The sequence below is a fragment of the Electrophorus electricus genome, chromosome 4 (assembly GCF_013358815.1).
Source record: "Electrophorus electricus isolate fEleEle1 chromosome 4, fEleEle1.pri, whole genome shotgun sequence".
NCBI lineage: Eukaryota > Metazoa > Chordata > Actinopteri > Gymnotiformes > Gymnotidae > Electrophorus > Electrophorus electricus.
Genome location: NC_049538.1, coordinates 4,689,590 through 4,707,227, shown reverse-complemented (window position 1 = coordinate 4,707,227; position 17,638 = coordinate 4,689,590). Strand labels below are relative to the sequence as shown.

The 17,638-nt window shown below is 44.5% G+C and overlaps 1 protein-coding gene across 2 annotated transcripts in view; it reads right to left on the bottom strand.

The window, feature by feature from the left end:
* The window catches only part of wnk4b (WNK lysine deficient protein kinase 4b), a 45,809-nt gene that overhangs the window by 19,006 nt on the left and 9,165 nt on the right, over window positions 1-17,638 (bottom strand). For both annotated transcript variants that reach the window (XM_035525720.1, XM_035525721.1), the window contains exons 2-4: window positions 7,250-7,422; window positions 6,400-6,620; window positions 5,130-5,287 (exon numbers count right to left, since the gene is read on the bottom strand). In XM_035525720.1, the coding sequence (XP_035381613.1) occupies window positions 5,130-5,287; window positions 6,400-6,620; window positions 7,250-7,422 (552 nt within the window). The remainder of the gene's footprint in view (window positions 1-5,129; window positions 5,288-6,399; window positions 6,621-7,249; window positions 7,423-17,638) is intronic.

Genomic DNA, 17,638 nt, shown 5'->3' with positions numbered 1-17,638 from the left:
CCTGAGCAGGGACAGGAAGTCATCAGCTGTTCCCTGAGCGGGGACAGGAAGTCACCAGCTGTTCCCTGAGCGGGGACAGGAAGTCACCAGCTGTTCCCTGAGCGGGGACAGGAAGTCACCAGCTGTTCCCTGAGCGGGGACAGGAAGTCACCAGCTGTTCCCTGAGCGGGGACAGGAAGTCATCAGCTGTTCCCTGAGCGGGGACAGGAAGTCATCAGTAGTCAGTGGCACTGTTGGTGAAAGGGCAGAAACCGTTATGTACCCATGTACCTGCCTGTTCTCCCTCAGGTCCAAGGTTAGTCTCCCTCATATGGACACTGGAGTATTTGTGCCATATGGTGATGCAGAGAAGCTGAGATATACATGATCTCCATTAGAGAATCTGTGTTGCACTTACTCAAAGTACCTTATAAGAAGTGTGTGTGTGCCATTTTACTGTTTTCATCTGTTTATCTAACCACCTCTTGAACTACAAGATTATTTTTAGAGTGTGTTTACCCAGAGAGACCAGACAAAGGTGATCTGCCAAAGACAGTGTAAACTGTTTGAAGGAGGGTCTTTTATACTGGCCAAAGGAGTTTTATGAGCTCCATGTATATGTAGGTACCATATTTTCCTCCTTAAGTGTGTGCCTGTGGAACGAGTCTTCTTGGTGCATTCCCAATCATCAGGCTATTTCACTGAACGGCTGTGTGTGTGTGTGTGTGTGTGTGTGTGTGTGTGTGTGTATGGGTATTTGTGGGAAATAAATTGGAACGTGAAAGAGATTAGGCAGACCGAGGGAAGGCATACAAAGAGAAGCAGCAGTGCTCACACAGATCCGTCATCTGTGGCATGACGGATTAATCCATCAGCTAAATGAATGTATCTCTGTTTGTGTGTTTAAGAGCAAGAACAAGATGAAATACACAGACTGAATATTGGAATATTCATGCCTGTGGCCAATCTCAGAGGGAGTGTTGGGGGAGTGAAATGAACAAATGAAAGACTGGAGGTTGAACAGGAAACATCACTGAAGGGGAACTACTTTAAAACACAACTAAAGGCACTGAATCAACATTTATAATAATAAATAAATAATAAGCCAGAAACACTCTGTACTGCTGTACTAAGTTTACCTGGGAAATATCTGAGTTAACATTTTGGTTTTAAGATTTCGAGATGCATATGTAATTTTTCAAATGGCACAATACACTAAAAATATAAGTGATTCAGTGACCGTCATAAGCATGGATTCACTTCCACACTGGACCTACCACACCAGAGCACAGAGTACACAGCATAAAATATAGAGTACAATAATACAAATAAAGACCACGTCCTGCCACCATGAGCTAGACGGTGAAAACCTGAAGGATTTTAAATAATAAATATATGAAGCAATACTGTCAGAACATAATGGAAAAAGTGAAATTACAGTCATAAATGTCACGAAACAGCAAAACCCCACAGGCCTTAAAAACAAAACAAGAACTACAATAAACCCATATGATTTGCGATCGTAACCAAAGGCACAAGGCTCCCATGGTCATCGTCGTGGACCAGGCTGGAGGAGAACGACAGCTGGTTTATGAAACAAAGCAGAGAGATTGTTCAGTGAGCCGCGGTGGAGGTGCGACAACGTGGATAAGGCCACCATGGAGGATGTGTGTGTTACCATGTGTAGAGAAACTAACCATATGGTTGTCAACAGGATGTAATGTCAATTTAATTATATCAAATGATATTGATTTCTCTCCCAGTGAATCTCTGTTTGAGTCTACTAGGAAAAACATATTCTTGTTTTCACAAAGGCACACACACACACACACACACACACACACACACACACACACACACACACACAGTGTCATACAAGGCAACACAATCCCCACGTTTAAAACAGCATCCATAATTCATGAACTTTTGTTGAATGTTTCATGAAATTTAATTAGCATTTCCTCTGTGCCGTGTTGAGGGAGGCAGTATTAACCTCAGCAGCGGCTTTTCAGGGCCTCCACATCATTGCTGATGAGCAAAGGTGTTACGCAGTACACCCACCCTGGTACGCACGCACGCCGTAATATCTGTTCCCAATGCCTCAGTAAGCCCCAGAGAATACAGCAATGCCCATGGTGATGTAGGATCTAGATTTTAGTCGCGCTGACATCACTCCAAGGTGCATTGTACAGATTGGATTCTTTTCTAATGCACTTTATGGGAAACCTGGTGTACAACGTAATTTAATTATGTGAGTCTAATCTGATCTGTGGGCTAGTAACTTGCAGTAATTAATCATGTCAGTAATTGTTATGTTGTTTTTGGGAACATTTGTTGAACAAGAGCAGACGCTAAGGCTAAACCTCACTGTATCAGCATGGTCAGATTGCCAGCACTGAATGAACGCTTCCAGTGCTTTCTTGAGTCCAGAGACGAATTATTCTGCACGAGGGTATGATGATGTTACTGGACAAAACACAGGTTACCACTCCAGATTTAGGACTCGCCTCCAATTTACACTGTTCCAGGTGCACCTGAGCACCCGGCTAGGAGTCCCACAGCTCATTTGTGGAAGTGGAGACAGGGCAAGAAGTTCAGCCTAGCTGAAGGTTGGCCTGGGAACCAGCACCGCAAACAGTGCCAGTCTGACATGAGGCTGGGCAGAAATTATTGGCTGAATGACCAGAGGGCAACGCAAAGAGGCAAATACAAGTGGCACTTGAGGTGTTTTATTGGTGGAACATCTGAACACTTTCAAGGTGACCCACCCTCTGATCACATGACTTCCGTCTCAATGGTCAAATTACATAAAGGCATGACATAACACCGCATTGTTTCTGTAGCTGCAGAATTAATTGGTAACCACGCAACTCGCGAAAATTGCATGACGTAATGCCTCAGTGTACAAAACAGTTTTTACACACGACTGGCAGCTAAAGACACAGAGGCGACAGTTTCCCAACGCCAGCACAAACACAGCGTTAGTGGAGCAGGGCTACTGGCAGAGGCAAGCCCGATGCTAGTGCTTCCTCCGTCAGGTCGCAGACGTCTCACCACCCAGTCACGCACCGCACACAGGAAGCACCTGATGCGACCTGTGTTTTAGCAGCATTCCCCAGGCTGCTGCACTCTGCCCCAGTGACCCTTGCTCCCTTTCCACCCCTCACAACCCTGCTACGCCACAAAAAACAGCAGCTTCTCAGAAAATGACATGACCTATCTTACTATACGTTTATTTTCTTAAATCAGTGTGTTTGTTCCTGTAAAACACTCAGAGGTCATAAAAACCTTCATTCAGTTTTTGTTTAAACAAATCAAAAAAGTTAAAAATGTGTGTTTTCCTTCTGACAGCTGGACATGTAGTTTCTTTGGCCATGGGGGTGGAGTGTGACGTCTCACTCTCTTTCTCTCCGTCTCTTTTAAAGGGAATATGCTCTCTCTTACCTTCAGATAAACAAACACATTGGCCTCTTAATCCTGAGCGGAAAACACCAGTCGTCTACAACGCACCCCAGAAAGGGTTGGACAATAATCAATTATTCTCCTCTCAGCACATACATACTTGAAAATCCACAAACACACCTGTTCAGTCAATCAAATCTTTCCTTCTTGTTCTATATCAAGTTAACCAGATAAGGATTGTTCTCACCATAATATAAATATATGACCAAGAACACCAACAAAGAACAGCACAAGGACATGCTGGTGAAAACACAAGCCTTATGAGATCATCTGTGCTGGACGACACTGGCACCATTTAAACTGTCCTTGAATGAGAGAGTCAAAGAAAGAGGAAATGCCAGACATTTATGGCATTTGGCTGACACTTTTATCCAAAGCAACTTTCAATTATGACTGAACACAACTTGAGCAATTGAGGGTTAAGTGTCTTGCTCAGGGGCCCAAAAGTGGCAACTTGGTGGTGGGGCTTGAACTGGCAACCTTCTGATTACTAATCAACAGCATTAGCCTCTGAGCTACCACCGCCTGGCTAGACTGAAAAAAAAAATTCAAAGGTTTTTCACCCTTAAATTAACATTTTAAAGTGGTAGTTAAAGGAAATCAAATGAAAACTGTTGTGGGTATTCAGCACATCATGTCTGATGTTATATTTGCGCTACTATGAACATTCACTGAACATTGCTCCAGTCCCAGTCTGTCCCACTTAGACTTGGAGTGCAACCAGCTCCATTCTCACTCTGTTAACCCTGCTACCACCATTAGCCTGAAAGTCTGTTTTTGCAACATTCTGCATGGAATTAGAAGTCTGGCAAAACAACGACCTTATCTCAAATAAGAGCTTTGCTTTGGTTAACAATCAAGGGGACTCCCCTGAGGTCACATTCATTTCATGAAAGGCTTTGCTCTGGAGTGCACAAGTCGTTTGTGTTCAAATGAGCTGATGGGGAAATTCATGCAAACTTCCATTTAAAATAATGCACTGTTGTAGTCAACAGTACGGCCAGCACTGTCCCAGAACCGTTTGTGTGTGTGGTTCTGATGTATACCAGTCGCAACAACATACTGGTTCACTGGACCCAGAAATGTTTGAGAGTTGAGCCCTATAAAGGGCGCTGGTGGAGATCAACCAGACACTCAGTCGGATGCTTGCAACACCGGCAGACGGAAAGCAGGGGTCACACTTCTGGATCTTACAAACAACTTAAATAATAACAGATCCTGGCCTTGCACATTGCAATCCTGCAGGAATGCAGGTGTGAGACAAACGAGGACGACAATGTGTTTTCCAAAGGGAATTACAGCTCTGGAGAGACACGTTAATTGTCTGTTCTGCTGCGGAGAAATGTCACTGTAACATCCATGGATACTTCAGGCGGCCATTAGTGGGCTCGTGAAACCTCTGAGAAGGAGGCTATTAAAGTGCAGACAGCCTCTGGGTTGGGCCAGTTTGCAGAGAATGAGTAACAGAAGAGACTGTGGGTGGTTTCGTATGGATAAGCAGTCACACACTCCAACAAGAGCAAGGTGCGACAGGATCCTTTATGGGAACTAGGAAAATTCCACCTGCCTCCTGCTGCCCTTCATGTTGTCACACGTACGAGTGAAGGAAACGAAAGCTTTTAGAAGCGTAGACGCTTAACCCGCGCTACACCCGTGTACGTGCACGCGCACAGCACGGCTTCACTTACGCTGGTGACTTTGCGGTAGATCTGGGCGGCGTTTTGGCACTCTGAGTAAGGGTACTCGGATGTGGTCATCTCTAAGATGCACATTCCAAAGGCGTAGACGTCCACGGCCTCGTCGTACTTCTCTTCATACATCTCCGGAGCCATGAACTCCGGGGTGCCTGAGGGACGGAGCAGAATACGGAAGGGGCTTAAGAACAGAAAGGGCCCAGTGTTGAACCCTGGGGGCACACCTTAATGTTCTCTTTATATGAGTGTATTAAGAAACGATTGTGACAAAAAAAACACCATGGAGAAAAACAACCAAAACAAACTCATGCCTAGTAAACTTTTTCTAATAACATTTATTGTTATTATTGTCTAAAATATTGTTTAATCTTGCATCAGGTCTTAATTGCATGCCTAGGGAGGACAAGGCCTTGCACTCATGATGGTAGACAGTACTCTACATCCTTTAACTCACAACAGCTCTAATCTCTGCCAAAGGCAGGAATAGATAAAGAGATACATGCACAGAGCAGTCAGTAGCAGGTACATGTACGTTTGTAGTACTCACTGAAGGTTGGTTAAGGTTTTCTTTTTATTTCTGTATAAGCAGCCATTAATAAATAAACCAAAAATTTTGATTCAGTCAGATGATTTAGATGAAAGGTTTTCCATTATTGACCCACCAGGGAAAGCTCCACCAAACCATTTACAATGGCAGCGGTAGGAATTAGTGATGTGAAGCATTTGAAATCTCTAATTCCTATTACACAAAAGTTAATCAAACTGTAAGGAATACAATGGACGATGTCTTGGAGTGTATTTTATAATAGTTTTGTAACAGGGTTTTGGGTGGGATAGGGAAAATACTACGTAACGAAATGTAATTTTTTTGGATTGACCTCCATTTATTCACATTTGGCAGTGACATGAGTAACTTCACTTATATTTCGAATAGCAAAATGGATGTTTTCCTGTAGATTCCTGATTCCTGTCACAAACAATAAAGTATCTATAGGCTTCCCTAGAATGGACTGTTTTCCACACTCTACAGGACTGGTGAGTTCTCAATGAGCAAATTATGTTGAAATGTTGAAAAGGGGAACCCTTTAAGTTCTGCTTCTATGGTGGATTTTCTACCCTTCCTTACAGAGTCAGGTATGCTGATGTGAGCAACCTGTTACATTAACTGTTTAATTAACTACCAGTGATAGGTAAATCCAGGACTGTGTGTGAACCCTAGGTCCAGATATGGATACACCTGCCCCAGGATATTACAGCGACTCACCTATGACACTCTTGGCAAAAGAGGCACTCTTGAGCGTAGCCAGACCCAAATCTCCAATCTTGACTGAGCCTGTTGGACCCGTGATGAAGATGTTGTCGCACTTGAGGTCGCGGTGGATGATGGGCGGGGCTCGCGTGTGCAGGAAGTGGAGGCCTTTCAAGATCTGGTGACTCCAGCGCTGCAGCAGCTTCAGCTTCATCTCCTTAAACCTCTTCAGATATCTGCAGGCCAACCACGAACCACAACACTCATGCGTGAACGGCTGGGACAAGTCACACTGAAAATGAACTCCATTGATTTATCTATCAGTTTATCACAATATTTACTCTGTGGCAATAATTCAACATTTTTTCAATCTTCATTTGATGGCGAGAAGAAACTCATTTACATATCTCCACCCACTCAGCCTACAGCCCACTTGCACCTCAGATCTCAGACGTGCTTCAGTTCTCTGCACGTTTTTAATGAAGCACAATGCAGAGTAGCCAATCAGGACAGAGCTCGTTTATCATATATCTGTCTTAAAAGGCACAGAAACAGCCTGCTTAATTCTAACACTTAAAGAGAGATTTGGTCACGTAAAAATGAATTCCGAACATAAACATAACGCACAAATATTGTAAGTAGGCATCAGGGGAAAATATTTAAATGTAGAAAATGGGTCCTTTAAATAAATGTCATGAGATGTGACCAGCAGGACCAGAGCAGTGGGAAGGTCTGATTCTCCTTTTCTGGGAGGCAAGCATGGAGGCACCACCAGCATCCGTAAACGCTGTGCCACTTGACAACAACTCTAGGCCAAACGGTCTGACTGGCCATCTGCAGCCATGTCTGAGAAGACTGAACTCACGTCTTGAGGGTCCCTGACGTCATGAGCTCGGTGACCAGGATGATGCACTTGTGGCCCTTGACGGTGGATTTCCAGGAGTCGTAGAAGCGGACGATGTTGGGGTGCTGGAGGCCCTTCAGCATCTCCACCTCCTCGCTGAAGCGCTGACGCTCCACCTTGGTCAGGCGCCGCGTCTGGCGCGGAGAACGTGCGACGCAGAGACACCAACAGCGCAGAGACCCAGCACAAAGACACACGGCACAGAGAAGAGCAGACACATAAACAGGACAGCGAAACACACAGCACAAAAGCACACGCAACACAGCACAGAGACAGACCCAGAGACAGCATGTTTAAACTTCACATTGTACCTTTACCTTCGGTAGCTTCAGTAGTATGACTAAACATATTTCACTTAGGTATCAGCATTCTTACAAATCTGTGCTTAGTTTTGTCTTATAATAATGTGGTTTCAGTCATCTTCACTTTGACTGCAGCATTCTTATAAATGTCTGCACTCTTTTATCATCTTGTGTGTGTATATATATATATATATATATATATATATATATATATTCAAAATTGTAGATATATTCAAATAGGTCCCTCATCAGCTGTGCAAGCAAAGTGCTCTCTCTCTCTCTCTCTCTCTCTCTCTCTCTCTATATATATATATATACTTATATATATATATATATATATATATATTATATATATATATATATATATATGTATATATATATATATATATATTCTGTTCAGGTACACTGTAGCATCTTGTTAGACTGACACTGCCAAGCTTGCAGTAAGTGATGGATTAGGTCTTTAATGATGTCACACTTACTTAAACAAATACCACAACAGACTCCTTGATTGCTCTAATCCCCTGATTTAATTGGACCAGGAAAGGTATCTGAATACCACAGAGCTTGAGTGTGGTGGGTGCAGCAGCCTACAGCAAGTGGTATCAGGGCATGGCTGCTACACACAAGCCGGCTGTCCGGAGATGGACACGGCATTCCCAACGCAACCAGCTGGAAGATGGACACAGCATTCCCAACACGACCGACTGGGAGATGGACACAGCATTCCCAAAATGATCGGATGGGTTCTCGGTTCCTCACTCCGAACACTGAACTGTGAAAATCCTGTTATTTCCTGAAGCAGCATTTTCCACGCTACTCCTAAGGGTCTCACAGACAGTCCACAGTTTTGTTCCGTCCCAGCTCCCAACACACATGAACAGCGATCAAAAACCCTGAACCACAGTTCCCTTGTGCCAGGAGGAGTTATGGAGTAAAAACATGCATCGTCTGGGGTTCCCGGAGAACTGTCTTTAAGGTTCCTAATAGTCTGAAATGCCATGGCAGCATAACTTGGATAACATGCATAGGTTTCTTGGTTCATTAGAAACCAGAAATGCTCTGCCTGGAATATTTTCTCGGATCCTTCTGCCTTCGAGGCGTAGCCGTGCGCTTTTAAACGGCCCTGGAGCATCAAAACCAAACTCTCAGAATCCAGAACGCATCTGTAAACGTGGCGGTGGGACGAGAGCTTGGGTCCGGGCACGTTCAGCAGCTGCTGTGTGTACATGCCACCTCATGCCTCACGATGCCATCATGGGCTTCTATCCAGAACCCTGCCAGACACCCCCACATCAATGCCCCTTTCTCAGGCACACGGCTCTGAAACACAGGCGCCTGGGCAACAACATTTGTCTCACATTCACACCCTTGAACTTGCAGCGAAAACACCCTCAAGTTCTTCACTGTCCACTTTTAAAGCAGACAACCCCACTGTTCAGCTCATTAGCAGTGAGGGCAGGACTGGGAATGCAGGTGTATTGGCACATTGTGGGAAGGGCCCAAAAAATGAAACACAAACCAACGGTCGACCAAACAGAATTTAGCGGTGAGCTACACCTAATGAGACTGGCGTCGTCGAGCTGACAGACACAGTGAAGGAGAAAACCCTGCCTACATAACCATGTCAGCCGAGACTGTTGGAACCAGCTGAATCAAGTATGGTTGTGTGTGTGTGTGTGTGTGTGTGAGTGTGAGAGTGTGTGTGTGTGTGTGTGAGTGTGTGTGAGTGTGAGAGTGTGTGTGTGAGTGTGAGAGTGTGAGTGTGAGAGTGTGTGTGTGAGTGTGAGAGTGTGTGTGTGTGTGTGTGAGTGTGAGAGTGTGTGTGTGAGTGTGAGAGTGTGTGTGTGAGTGTGAGAGTGTGTGTGTGTGTGTGTGTGTGTGTGTGTGTGTGTGTGTGTGTTACGGCTCTTTCATCACCCTGCCTTCCTGTCTCCCGCTATGTCTGCTATCAGTGATCACTTCTGTAAGTTACTCTGGATAAGATCGTCTGCTAAATGCCGTAAATGTAAATGTAAATGTAAATGACATGTGGTGGAGACCCAGGCTGCCTTCATCCACGAGCCAAAGCCAATCAGATCTGCTCCTTTAGCATGGAACTTTGATCCCTATCTCCTAGGTAATGTACTGTACCGTAACTCCAGCAAGAATACAGGTGGAGAAGCAAAACTGCTCAGTAAACTGTTTAGGGAGAAGAGTTTGGTAGAGGGTAACAGAACAAGAACAGTAGCAGGATTCCGCTTAATCTCCATGGATCGAGAAGAACGCCAATGACTTTCATGAGATAACAACATGTTTATCGTAGAGTCCGAGCACCCTGGCATCCCGACGTGGAAATGGCATCGCGAGCGACTCTGTCCTGCTCTACGCTGGCATGTGGTCAGTAATGGAGGCTTGGCTCGGCCCGTGTCATCGCAGCTGCTGAAAGCCAGCAGTGCCATGCTGTCCCGTGGTTTGTAGCCTTGCGTTTGGCTGCTAATCCTGCAGAGTAATTTGATGCTGACTTCATCTGTGAAGGAGGCCCCCACTCCAGGAGTGCTGCTTCCACTGGTTCAGGACTTGCCTTCTAAAATGAAGCTTGTGGGATTTGTTTTTTTTCTTCGAGCCCAGATGCCACCGAGGGAGACAGGGGTTCAGAGGCTGCACTAAATCACAGGCTGTGCTTTTTAAAATTCTACACCTTCTTGGTTACCAACAGAAAAGGTGTTCGGGGCAAATTTGCAGCTGTTTCTTGGTGAAACAGAATGAGGCTCCCTGAACTGAAAGACAGCTCGAGGAGAGCAGGATACACAGCACAGTGTTCACGACTACAATGCTACCGTGTGTGCTAAAGAACCCGCGGTGTGTTAGCACAGCTCAGCTCTTCCCAATCATGAGAATGAAACTTTTACTGGTCGTAGCATCCTGCCGTGTCTCTCGGACCACATGGTGATGCCTCAGCACAGCCAAGTTTTTTTTTCTTTTTGCAAAAAAGTCTTGGCAAAAGAGGAAAAGCTAAGAAAAGAAATGTGATGTCTTTTCTGTTTCACATGATGCAGGAGCTAGAGGGAGAGATCTGTAGCCCGAAATGATAGTTTACACTTGTGGTTGAAGGGTGGATAGAGTGTTTCAGTGCATGTTTGTGCTGTCATACAAAGTATTGCGCGCCAGGGAACACGCGTGTATGTCTGAGTGTGAACCAGGCATATCAGAGAGCACATGTGAGCTGTGTGTACACATCACATACAGCATATTCACTAAACGGAGTGTTAAATAAGCTTGTGCTGAGTGTGTGTGTGTGTGTGTGTGTGTGTGTGTGTGTGTGTGTGTGTGTGTGTGTTTTGGGGGCCAGCTACTTATCAAGAACAAACAGTGTCTGCTCTAGGCCATGATGTTTTCAGGAAGAGATGGGTATGAGTGACAACCGTGCCTCTGCAGATATATCCTATCGTCAAACTGATAACCCTGACTTCCTGTAACAGTGCTTTAAGATAACAAATGTTTGCAAGCACATCAAAAGTTCAAATCTGTTTGGCAGCTGCAGTAGCCCTGGTTAATCCCTCTGTGTGCTTCCAGAGTTTTCCTCCATACAGGCTTGACACACCAGCCTCCTTTAGCTTAAATGCATTTTGAAAGCAAAAGACACAGAAGGGAATCTTAACGCTACCAGCCCTGTCCTCGGACCAGATGAGGCCAGCCTGTGAAAGAGCAGCAAGCCGTTCTGAGATCAGATGTGTGCGTGTCTGATGGAAGGATTAAGATGAGAGCCTGAGGAAGTGGCCTCTAAGAGGTGAAAAAGGATAGCAGATATTCAGAGAATGTATTTGATCGTTAATGTATTAATGACAGTAAAACGCTTTGGCTGTGTAGGAGGCTTGCCAAGTTATGTCCATGCCAATGTCTATCAGTAATTATCTTTAAGGCTCACAAAAGCTTAGCACAATGCTTCTATCCAGTTCTCTAGGAACCCCAAAGGGTCCCCTCTATTTTTCAACTCAGGCCAGCTGAAACTAGCACAGGCAACTGCTGAACAGCACAGTGGATACCCCAGCAGCACAGTCAAAAACTGAACCGCATAGTCAACCACTGAGCAGTATAGTAGGGCACAGGTGCAGACTACCAGGGGTTCACCGTTCTCAGGCCTTGCTCTCAGGGAGTTAGGAGCGGCATACTCTCCCCGGCCAGGGGGGTGTGTTACGCCCCTGACGGTGCATGAGCCGCACCTCAAAAAGACGTGGCGATTGGCTGTACGTGCCTCGGAGGAAGTGGAGGTCTTACAGGCCCTTAGCTTTGCTATTCTCCATCCTTCTTCTTCCCAGTCCTTCCTCCCATTCAGACATGGCCATGTCCAGCTCCCATCCCTGGTCCCTTCATCGTGTGTCTAAGTGTACACTGTTCCTCCCAGGATCTTCCAGTCCTGTAGCTACGTCCTGGATTGTCTCAGCGGCTCCTCTGCACTCCTTGCATCTTGTCTGGTGTGATACAGCCATGCACCAACTATCTAGTGCTTAGTGGGTTTTTTGGACTGACATAATTAGTGCCTCTGTGCTGTTCTTCAGTCCTGCCACCTCTAGGCACTGTGAGGACTGTTAACCAGCTGTGGATGTAGGCCACCTCTGCTGTCTGTATATACGGCGTATAGGTCATGGTTTGCTGGCACAGGCTCTCATAGATAATATCGGAGTTAATTAAAATGATTTATCACTTTGCCTTCAGCTGTTGCACATTTGGGCTGGATGCTCTGAATAAGAGCGACTTCTAAATGACAACATACAAGCGTAATGACTGGCTCAGAGACGCTGCATCACTGCGCTGTTTTACGTTAACATCTCAGCTCGCTGTGCGTTAGCTGCTCTTTGGAGTCATGAGCAGCAAAGCCTCACATTATTCTTACAGAGTAGCAAGTGTCACGGTACGGCCCCGCCCCCCCCCCAAACGTCTTCGTGTGTGTGTGTTCGTCTGTATTGCCATGCCCTCTCGTGTTTCACACCTGATCCTTTCTGTGTGTCATTGTCTTGTGTGTATAAAAGTTTCTTGTCTTATTGTGGATGTTGTCGGTGTTTGAAACAATATCCTGCGTGCTACGTCTAGGTGTTAAGTGTATGAATAACCACCTGTTTCAACGTGCCTCGTCCCCGCATCCTGTTTAAGCCTCCGAACGTCACAGAAAGACAAGTGAGAGCAATTACTATTCTAATTACAAGGCCAACGGGGTAGTGTTGTAATGCATCGGCTGAAAGGTAATCTTAAAAAAATCTTAAGATTTTAATCTTGCAAAAGTAGACTAAGAAAATGGCCTTAAAAGTCACTGTACAATTAAAAATAAATAAATACACCTCCCCCCCCCCAAAATGCTGTGCTTGTGTCAGAGAATGGAACTAATAATGAGCCAAAACCCATTAAGTTTTTCACACAGATTCCAATATTCTGAATCCATTTTTATTTTATTTATTTAATTTTTACAAGAGTCCAAGAGACTGACTCTCTCTCTCTCTCTCTCTCTCTCTCTCTCTCTCTCTCTCCAAAATGCTTCCATTAACCTCATGACTCCTAACACATTTTGCTCTCTGCCTCTAAATCTTCTGTCAAGCCTGTCCGCTCAGGGCAACCAGAGGAAGGATGACAGATCCCTTCATTACACAACAGAAGGGCCGCTGCAGAAGCCTGAGCTCTTGGTCTGGCCTTGGTTCCTTTCTTCCCCTTTCTCACTCTGGTCAACTTGTGAAATTCAGCTATTTATAGGAGAACCCAGCACTCGAGAACCCAGCACTCGAGACAGCCTTAGAAAAGGGTGAGGGGACCAACACGGGTCGTTTTGAATTAACAGCAGTTTAAACACTATGGTTGTATTGCTGACGCCATCTTACACACACTCATGAAAATACTTCTATTTCAGCTAGTCCTTTATCTTATGCAATACTATGTAATAACTGAAAGTAATTAAGATACACACACTATCCATGTTCTAGGGAACAATTTCAGTACGTCCAAAATAGTGCATGCTACTCATATTTCAAGATGAATTATGTAACATTTACTACCCAAGCGAATTCCTGGTTAAAAGAACAATTATCCTTCACTATCATGTTTTCCTGCGGCGAAGAAGACCCATCACGAAGACCTGTTATCATTTTTCAGAAGAAGTCTGCTGCTCCATGGGGAGGAAAGCGCACCTTTGGAATCACATTGTTCTAGGACAAATCCATTCTTTACAGGCTCCGGAAGTCTTGCTGTGGAACAGCTTCGTCCATAAAGCCCAGAGAGGCCCAGATGTTCTCCATGATGGGATTTAAGAGGTGCTTCTGGTGGTACTGAAGTACAGGGCTACCACACACTGCCTCTGTGAGAGAGAGAGGCATGGACCCAAACATGATGCAAGCCTGCACACCAATGCTAATGTTAATGGATAAATTATAGGAGGGCCCAGATTGCATTATACAAATGAATGTGTACTGCTTGGTTCTTTGCTTTAGCCAAATTAGCAAATTTATTTTTCTCCAAGAATAAATGTCCCTGGTGCAGAAAATAAAAGAATTTGAGGTAATTCGCATGATTAACCCTCTTTGGTCAGGCACCTGCAACTATTGAACTATAATTGTAGACCACAAACGCGAACCGTTTCTCAACAGTACAGGCTGATGCTGTTTGGTGCTCTGTGTATTCCAGATGGAAGGAACCCTTTACAGACCAGCATGGTAAACAATACTGTAAAGTCAGGAAGTAAGATGAGGAAAAGCAAGTTTATTTGCATAACACTTTTCATACACACTGGCAATTTAAATTGTAGGCCAGGTCTGCAATGTAGTTCTCTTACTATAACTGTGTGGAGCAATGAAAGTTCACGGTTTAGCCAGACACCAAGACTGCTTCAAATCGCATCTTTTCAAGCAATCATATTCAGTCTTTAGAAGTAATGTTAAAGCATTTATCCAGGTCCTTACCATTCAGTTTTTCCGGTGGTTATCATTTGACATTCTGAGCTCAAAGGGTAATGATTTGCTCATGGCAAAAATACCACGATTATCAGAATCCCTGGTAAATCCGACTTTTAAGCAAGCCTGAAAACAGCCGGCAAAAGCACAACTGGGCTTAAACATGATCTTCATAGGAATTCACAGCAAGGACCCCGTACTGTTCTAACATTTAATGCCTTACATCAGTGTGTTTCTCAGCGTTGTGTACAACGATGCAACATCAGGTCTACTTTACTTATTTCAGGCATATATACACACGCAAAAACACACACAAATAAATCACAAGACACCGGACATAACGCGGAGTGGGAAACAATGCAGTATAGGCCCAAAGGGGCACCTTCTGCTAACGACGCAGCTGCCGTTTCGCCGACGACTCTCAGTCCAACTTTCCATCGAATGCAACTGTAAGCTGTTCCAGTCATGGATGCAAATGTCCTGTGAGTCATGGCAGTATTTACCAACAGGAAAGCCAAGTGTGATTTTTCCAACCTCAGATACCAGCAGGCTTTGCTGGCCAGGGTTGGTAAAATCACAGTTTGGATGCTGACAGGGACACAGTGCCAGAGCTGAATTAAAAAAAACCCCACAGACCTTATGGTTTTCTCTCTTTTTTCTCTGTCATTTGTCTCCATGAAAGGCATCATTAAGGTGGCCAGTCAAGTATGTACCATACAAGATAAACAAGATAAACAGGAATCAGAGGCATGAAATTTGGGAAAGAGGAGCATGGGAAGGAGAGAGACCAATGCCGGTACAAGGTTGCTCTCTCTGGTATTTAGTGATCAGTCCTGTGATACCCAGGGACAGGGTGTGGTCTGCTGTTCTGCGCAAAGCTGTGAGTTCATCTTTCAACAAGCTCTACATCATAGTACACTATTTCTAATGCAATGCCTGTTCTCCTTATCTACCCCCCTGCACTGTTCTACGTTTGCTGTGACTAAACACCTTTTTTTTCAGTCAGTTCAGCAGCTATTTGACAAGTCGTTCAGTGGCTAAACCTCGTGTTAGTGGAGAAACTGGGATTCGCAGGAATAAAAATTTTAAAATAATAAAATACATATGGGTGCTGTGAACAAAACATTATTCTCTTTATGTGCCCTCCCTCTTGAATGAGTTCTAATTATTAATAAAGCTCTAATAGTCCTCTGAAGAGTGGCAGGCAAATAAAATGAAATTAGAATCATTATGATGTTACAAGCGGGACACGGTAACCAAGCTTGTGATGATAATTAATGAAAGATAACGAAGACCAGATATGCTAATGAGTTATGCTGAATAAACCCACACAGTTCTCGTCAATTCTTTGCTGCAGTAGCCACAGTAGATGACATGTTCGTCTAATAACACCGAAAGCTCAAACAGATATACTGTCAGCACGTGCATCTGTTGTTACATGATCTGTGGTGGCTGTAGGCATGAGTTTGGTTCTCTGAACACACCTGTTGATCAGAAATAATCTCCAGCAAGCGTAGCCAGCTAAACTACCAGGACAGAACAGGGGCTCGTGTAGGTCACTGGAAAGCAGTGCAACACTGCCGGTTTTGCTAGCAGAAATGCGGTCCAATTAACACACAGTTGCGTAGCGCATTCTCGATGGGTCATGCAAAAGTTAACAGAACTCAACTTGACCTCTGACACCTTCTAAAAGATGATTTCCCCCCCCAAGTACACTAGACGGCTCAATGGGCAGGCTGTTCCAGACCTGGCTGTTCAAATGAGTGAATGTAGCTCAGGGTCGGCTTACTGTGTGGGACAGTGTCAGAAACATGCAAACAGGAACCCAGTTCAAACCAACCACTGGGTGTGTAAGTGTGTGTGTGTGTGTGTGTGTGTGTGTGTGTGTGCGCGCTATAAGGCATGTGGAAGCCGTTCATGGCATGTAACCAGATTGAGGATGTTGTCATGTGTTTTTCCATAATAAAAAACAGTTGTTATTGGAAATGATAAAATATCATAGGTCATAAAAGCTGATAACTCATGAGCACGGTGAGTAAAGGGGTCACGTTATGCTTAACCTATCAGCTTTAGATCTATAATTAGTAACATGATGATGCGTGATGATGTATGATGCAAGATCCGCACTCACACTCAGCTGTTCTTGGTCTCCATCCGCCTGAATAAACAATCACCAGGTTTACACGGTTGTCAGAAATGTTACTGCCACTGCATCACCAAACTGGTTAGTTACACGCTGAACACAAGGTGATCTCAGCAGGCACTTTTCCCACCACAGGATGTCAACATGGTGCATCTCAGCAATGCTTTAAAACTGTAGCACTGAATTGTAAATCGGACATCACGATGTGTGATCCCAATTTGATTAGAAAACGCTGTCCTTATCCAGAGGATATTATTATCCAATCAAAATGAAATCTTCACAGGTGTTCTAAAACATTCTTTGAAGACAAGGAAGATCACAGTAAATATGCAAAAGTTTTTTTTCTTTGAGGAGAACAGGGTATTTAAGTAGTTCAGAGATGTCTGATCAGTGAAGGATTAGCCATGTGATTATTATGACCTTGTGTAACCCACTCATTCTGCAGTTACCTGTCAACATGACTAACATAAGCAGGAAAGTGCATACGAAACAGTCTGATGTCACCCTATCTGATAATATTTTTACACAAATAAACATTCGCTGTGTGGCTGAATGACAAGACTGATAAAATATCTCTTTGAAAGTACTGACACAACTGATAGGATCCTTCTCTGAAAGTACTGAATGAAGGTGTGCTACATGTTGGAGCAGGGTGTGGTGGGAGGACATACTGAGGTAACACACCAGCAGACCTTTAAAAGGCATGCCTGCCAGTGACCGTGCTTGAACTGATTCACCTTTCTGATCTCAACAAACTGGCTGACCGCATCACTTCATATGTTGTTTACCATAAGAAACCCATGACCCACAATGCCCCAGCCGGCTCTGACAGGCCACTGGGAGAAAACCAAGTAGCAGGCCTGCTGTTTGATAGGTGGCCCCATTCATCCTATTCTCACATTCTCACTGTACAAAACCCACAAAACAGAATGCTCCTCCCTGCCGCCCAACATCCCCGGGTGGGGGAGGAACAGAACATAACATTGTCAGTGCA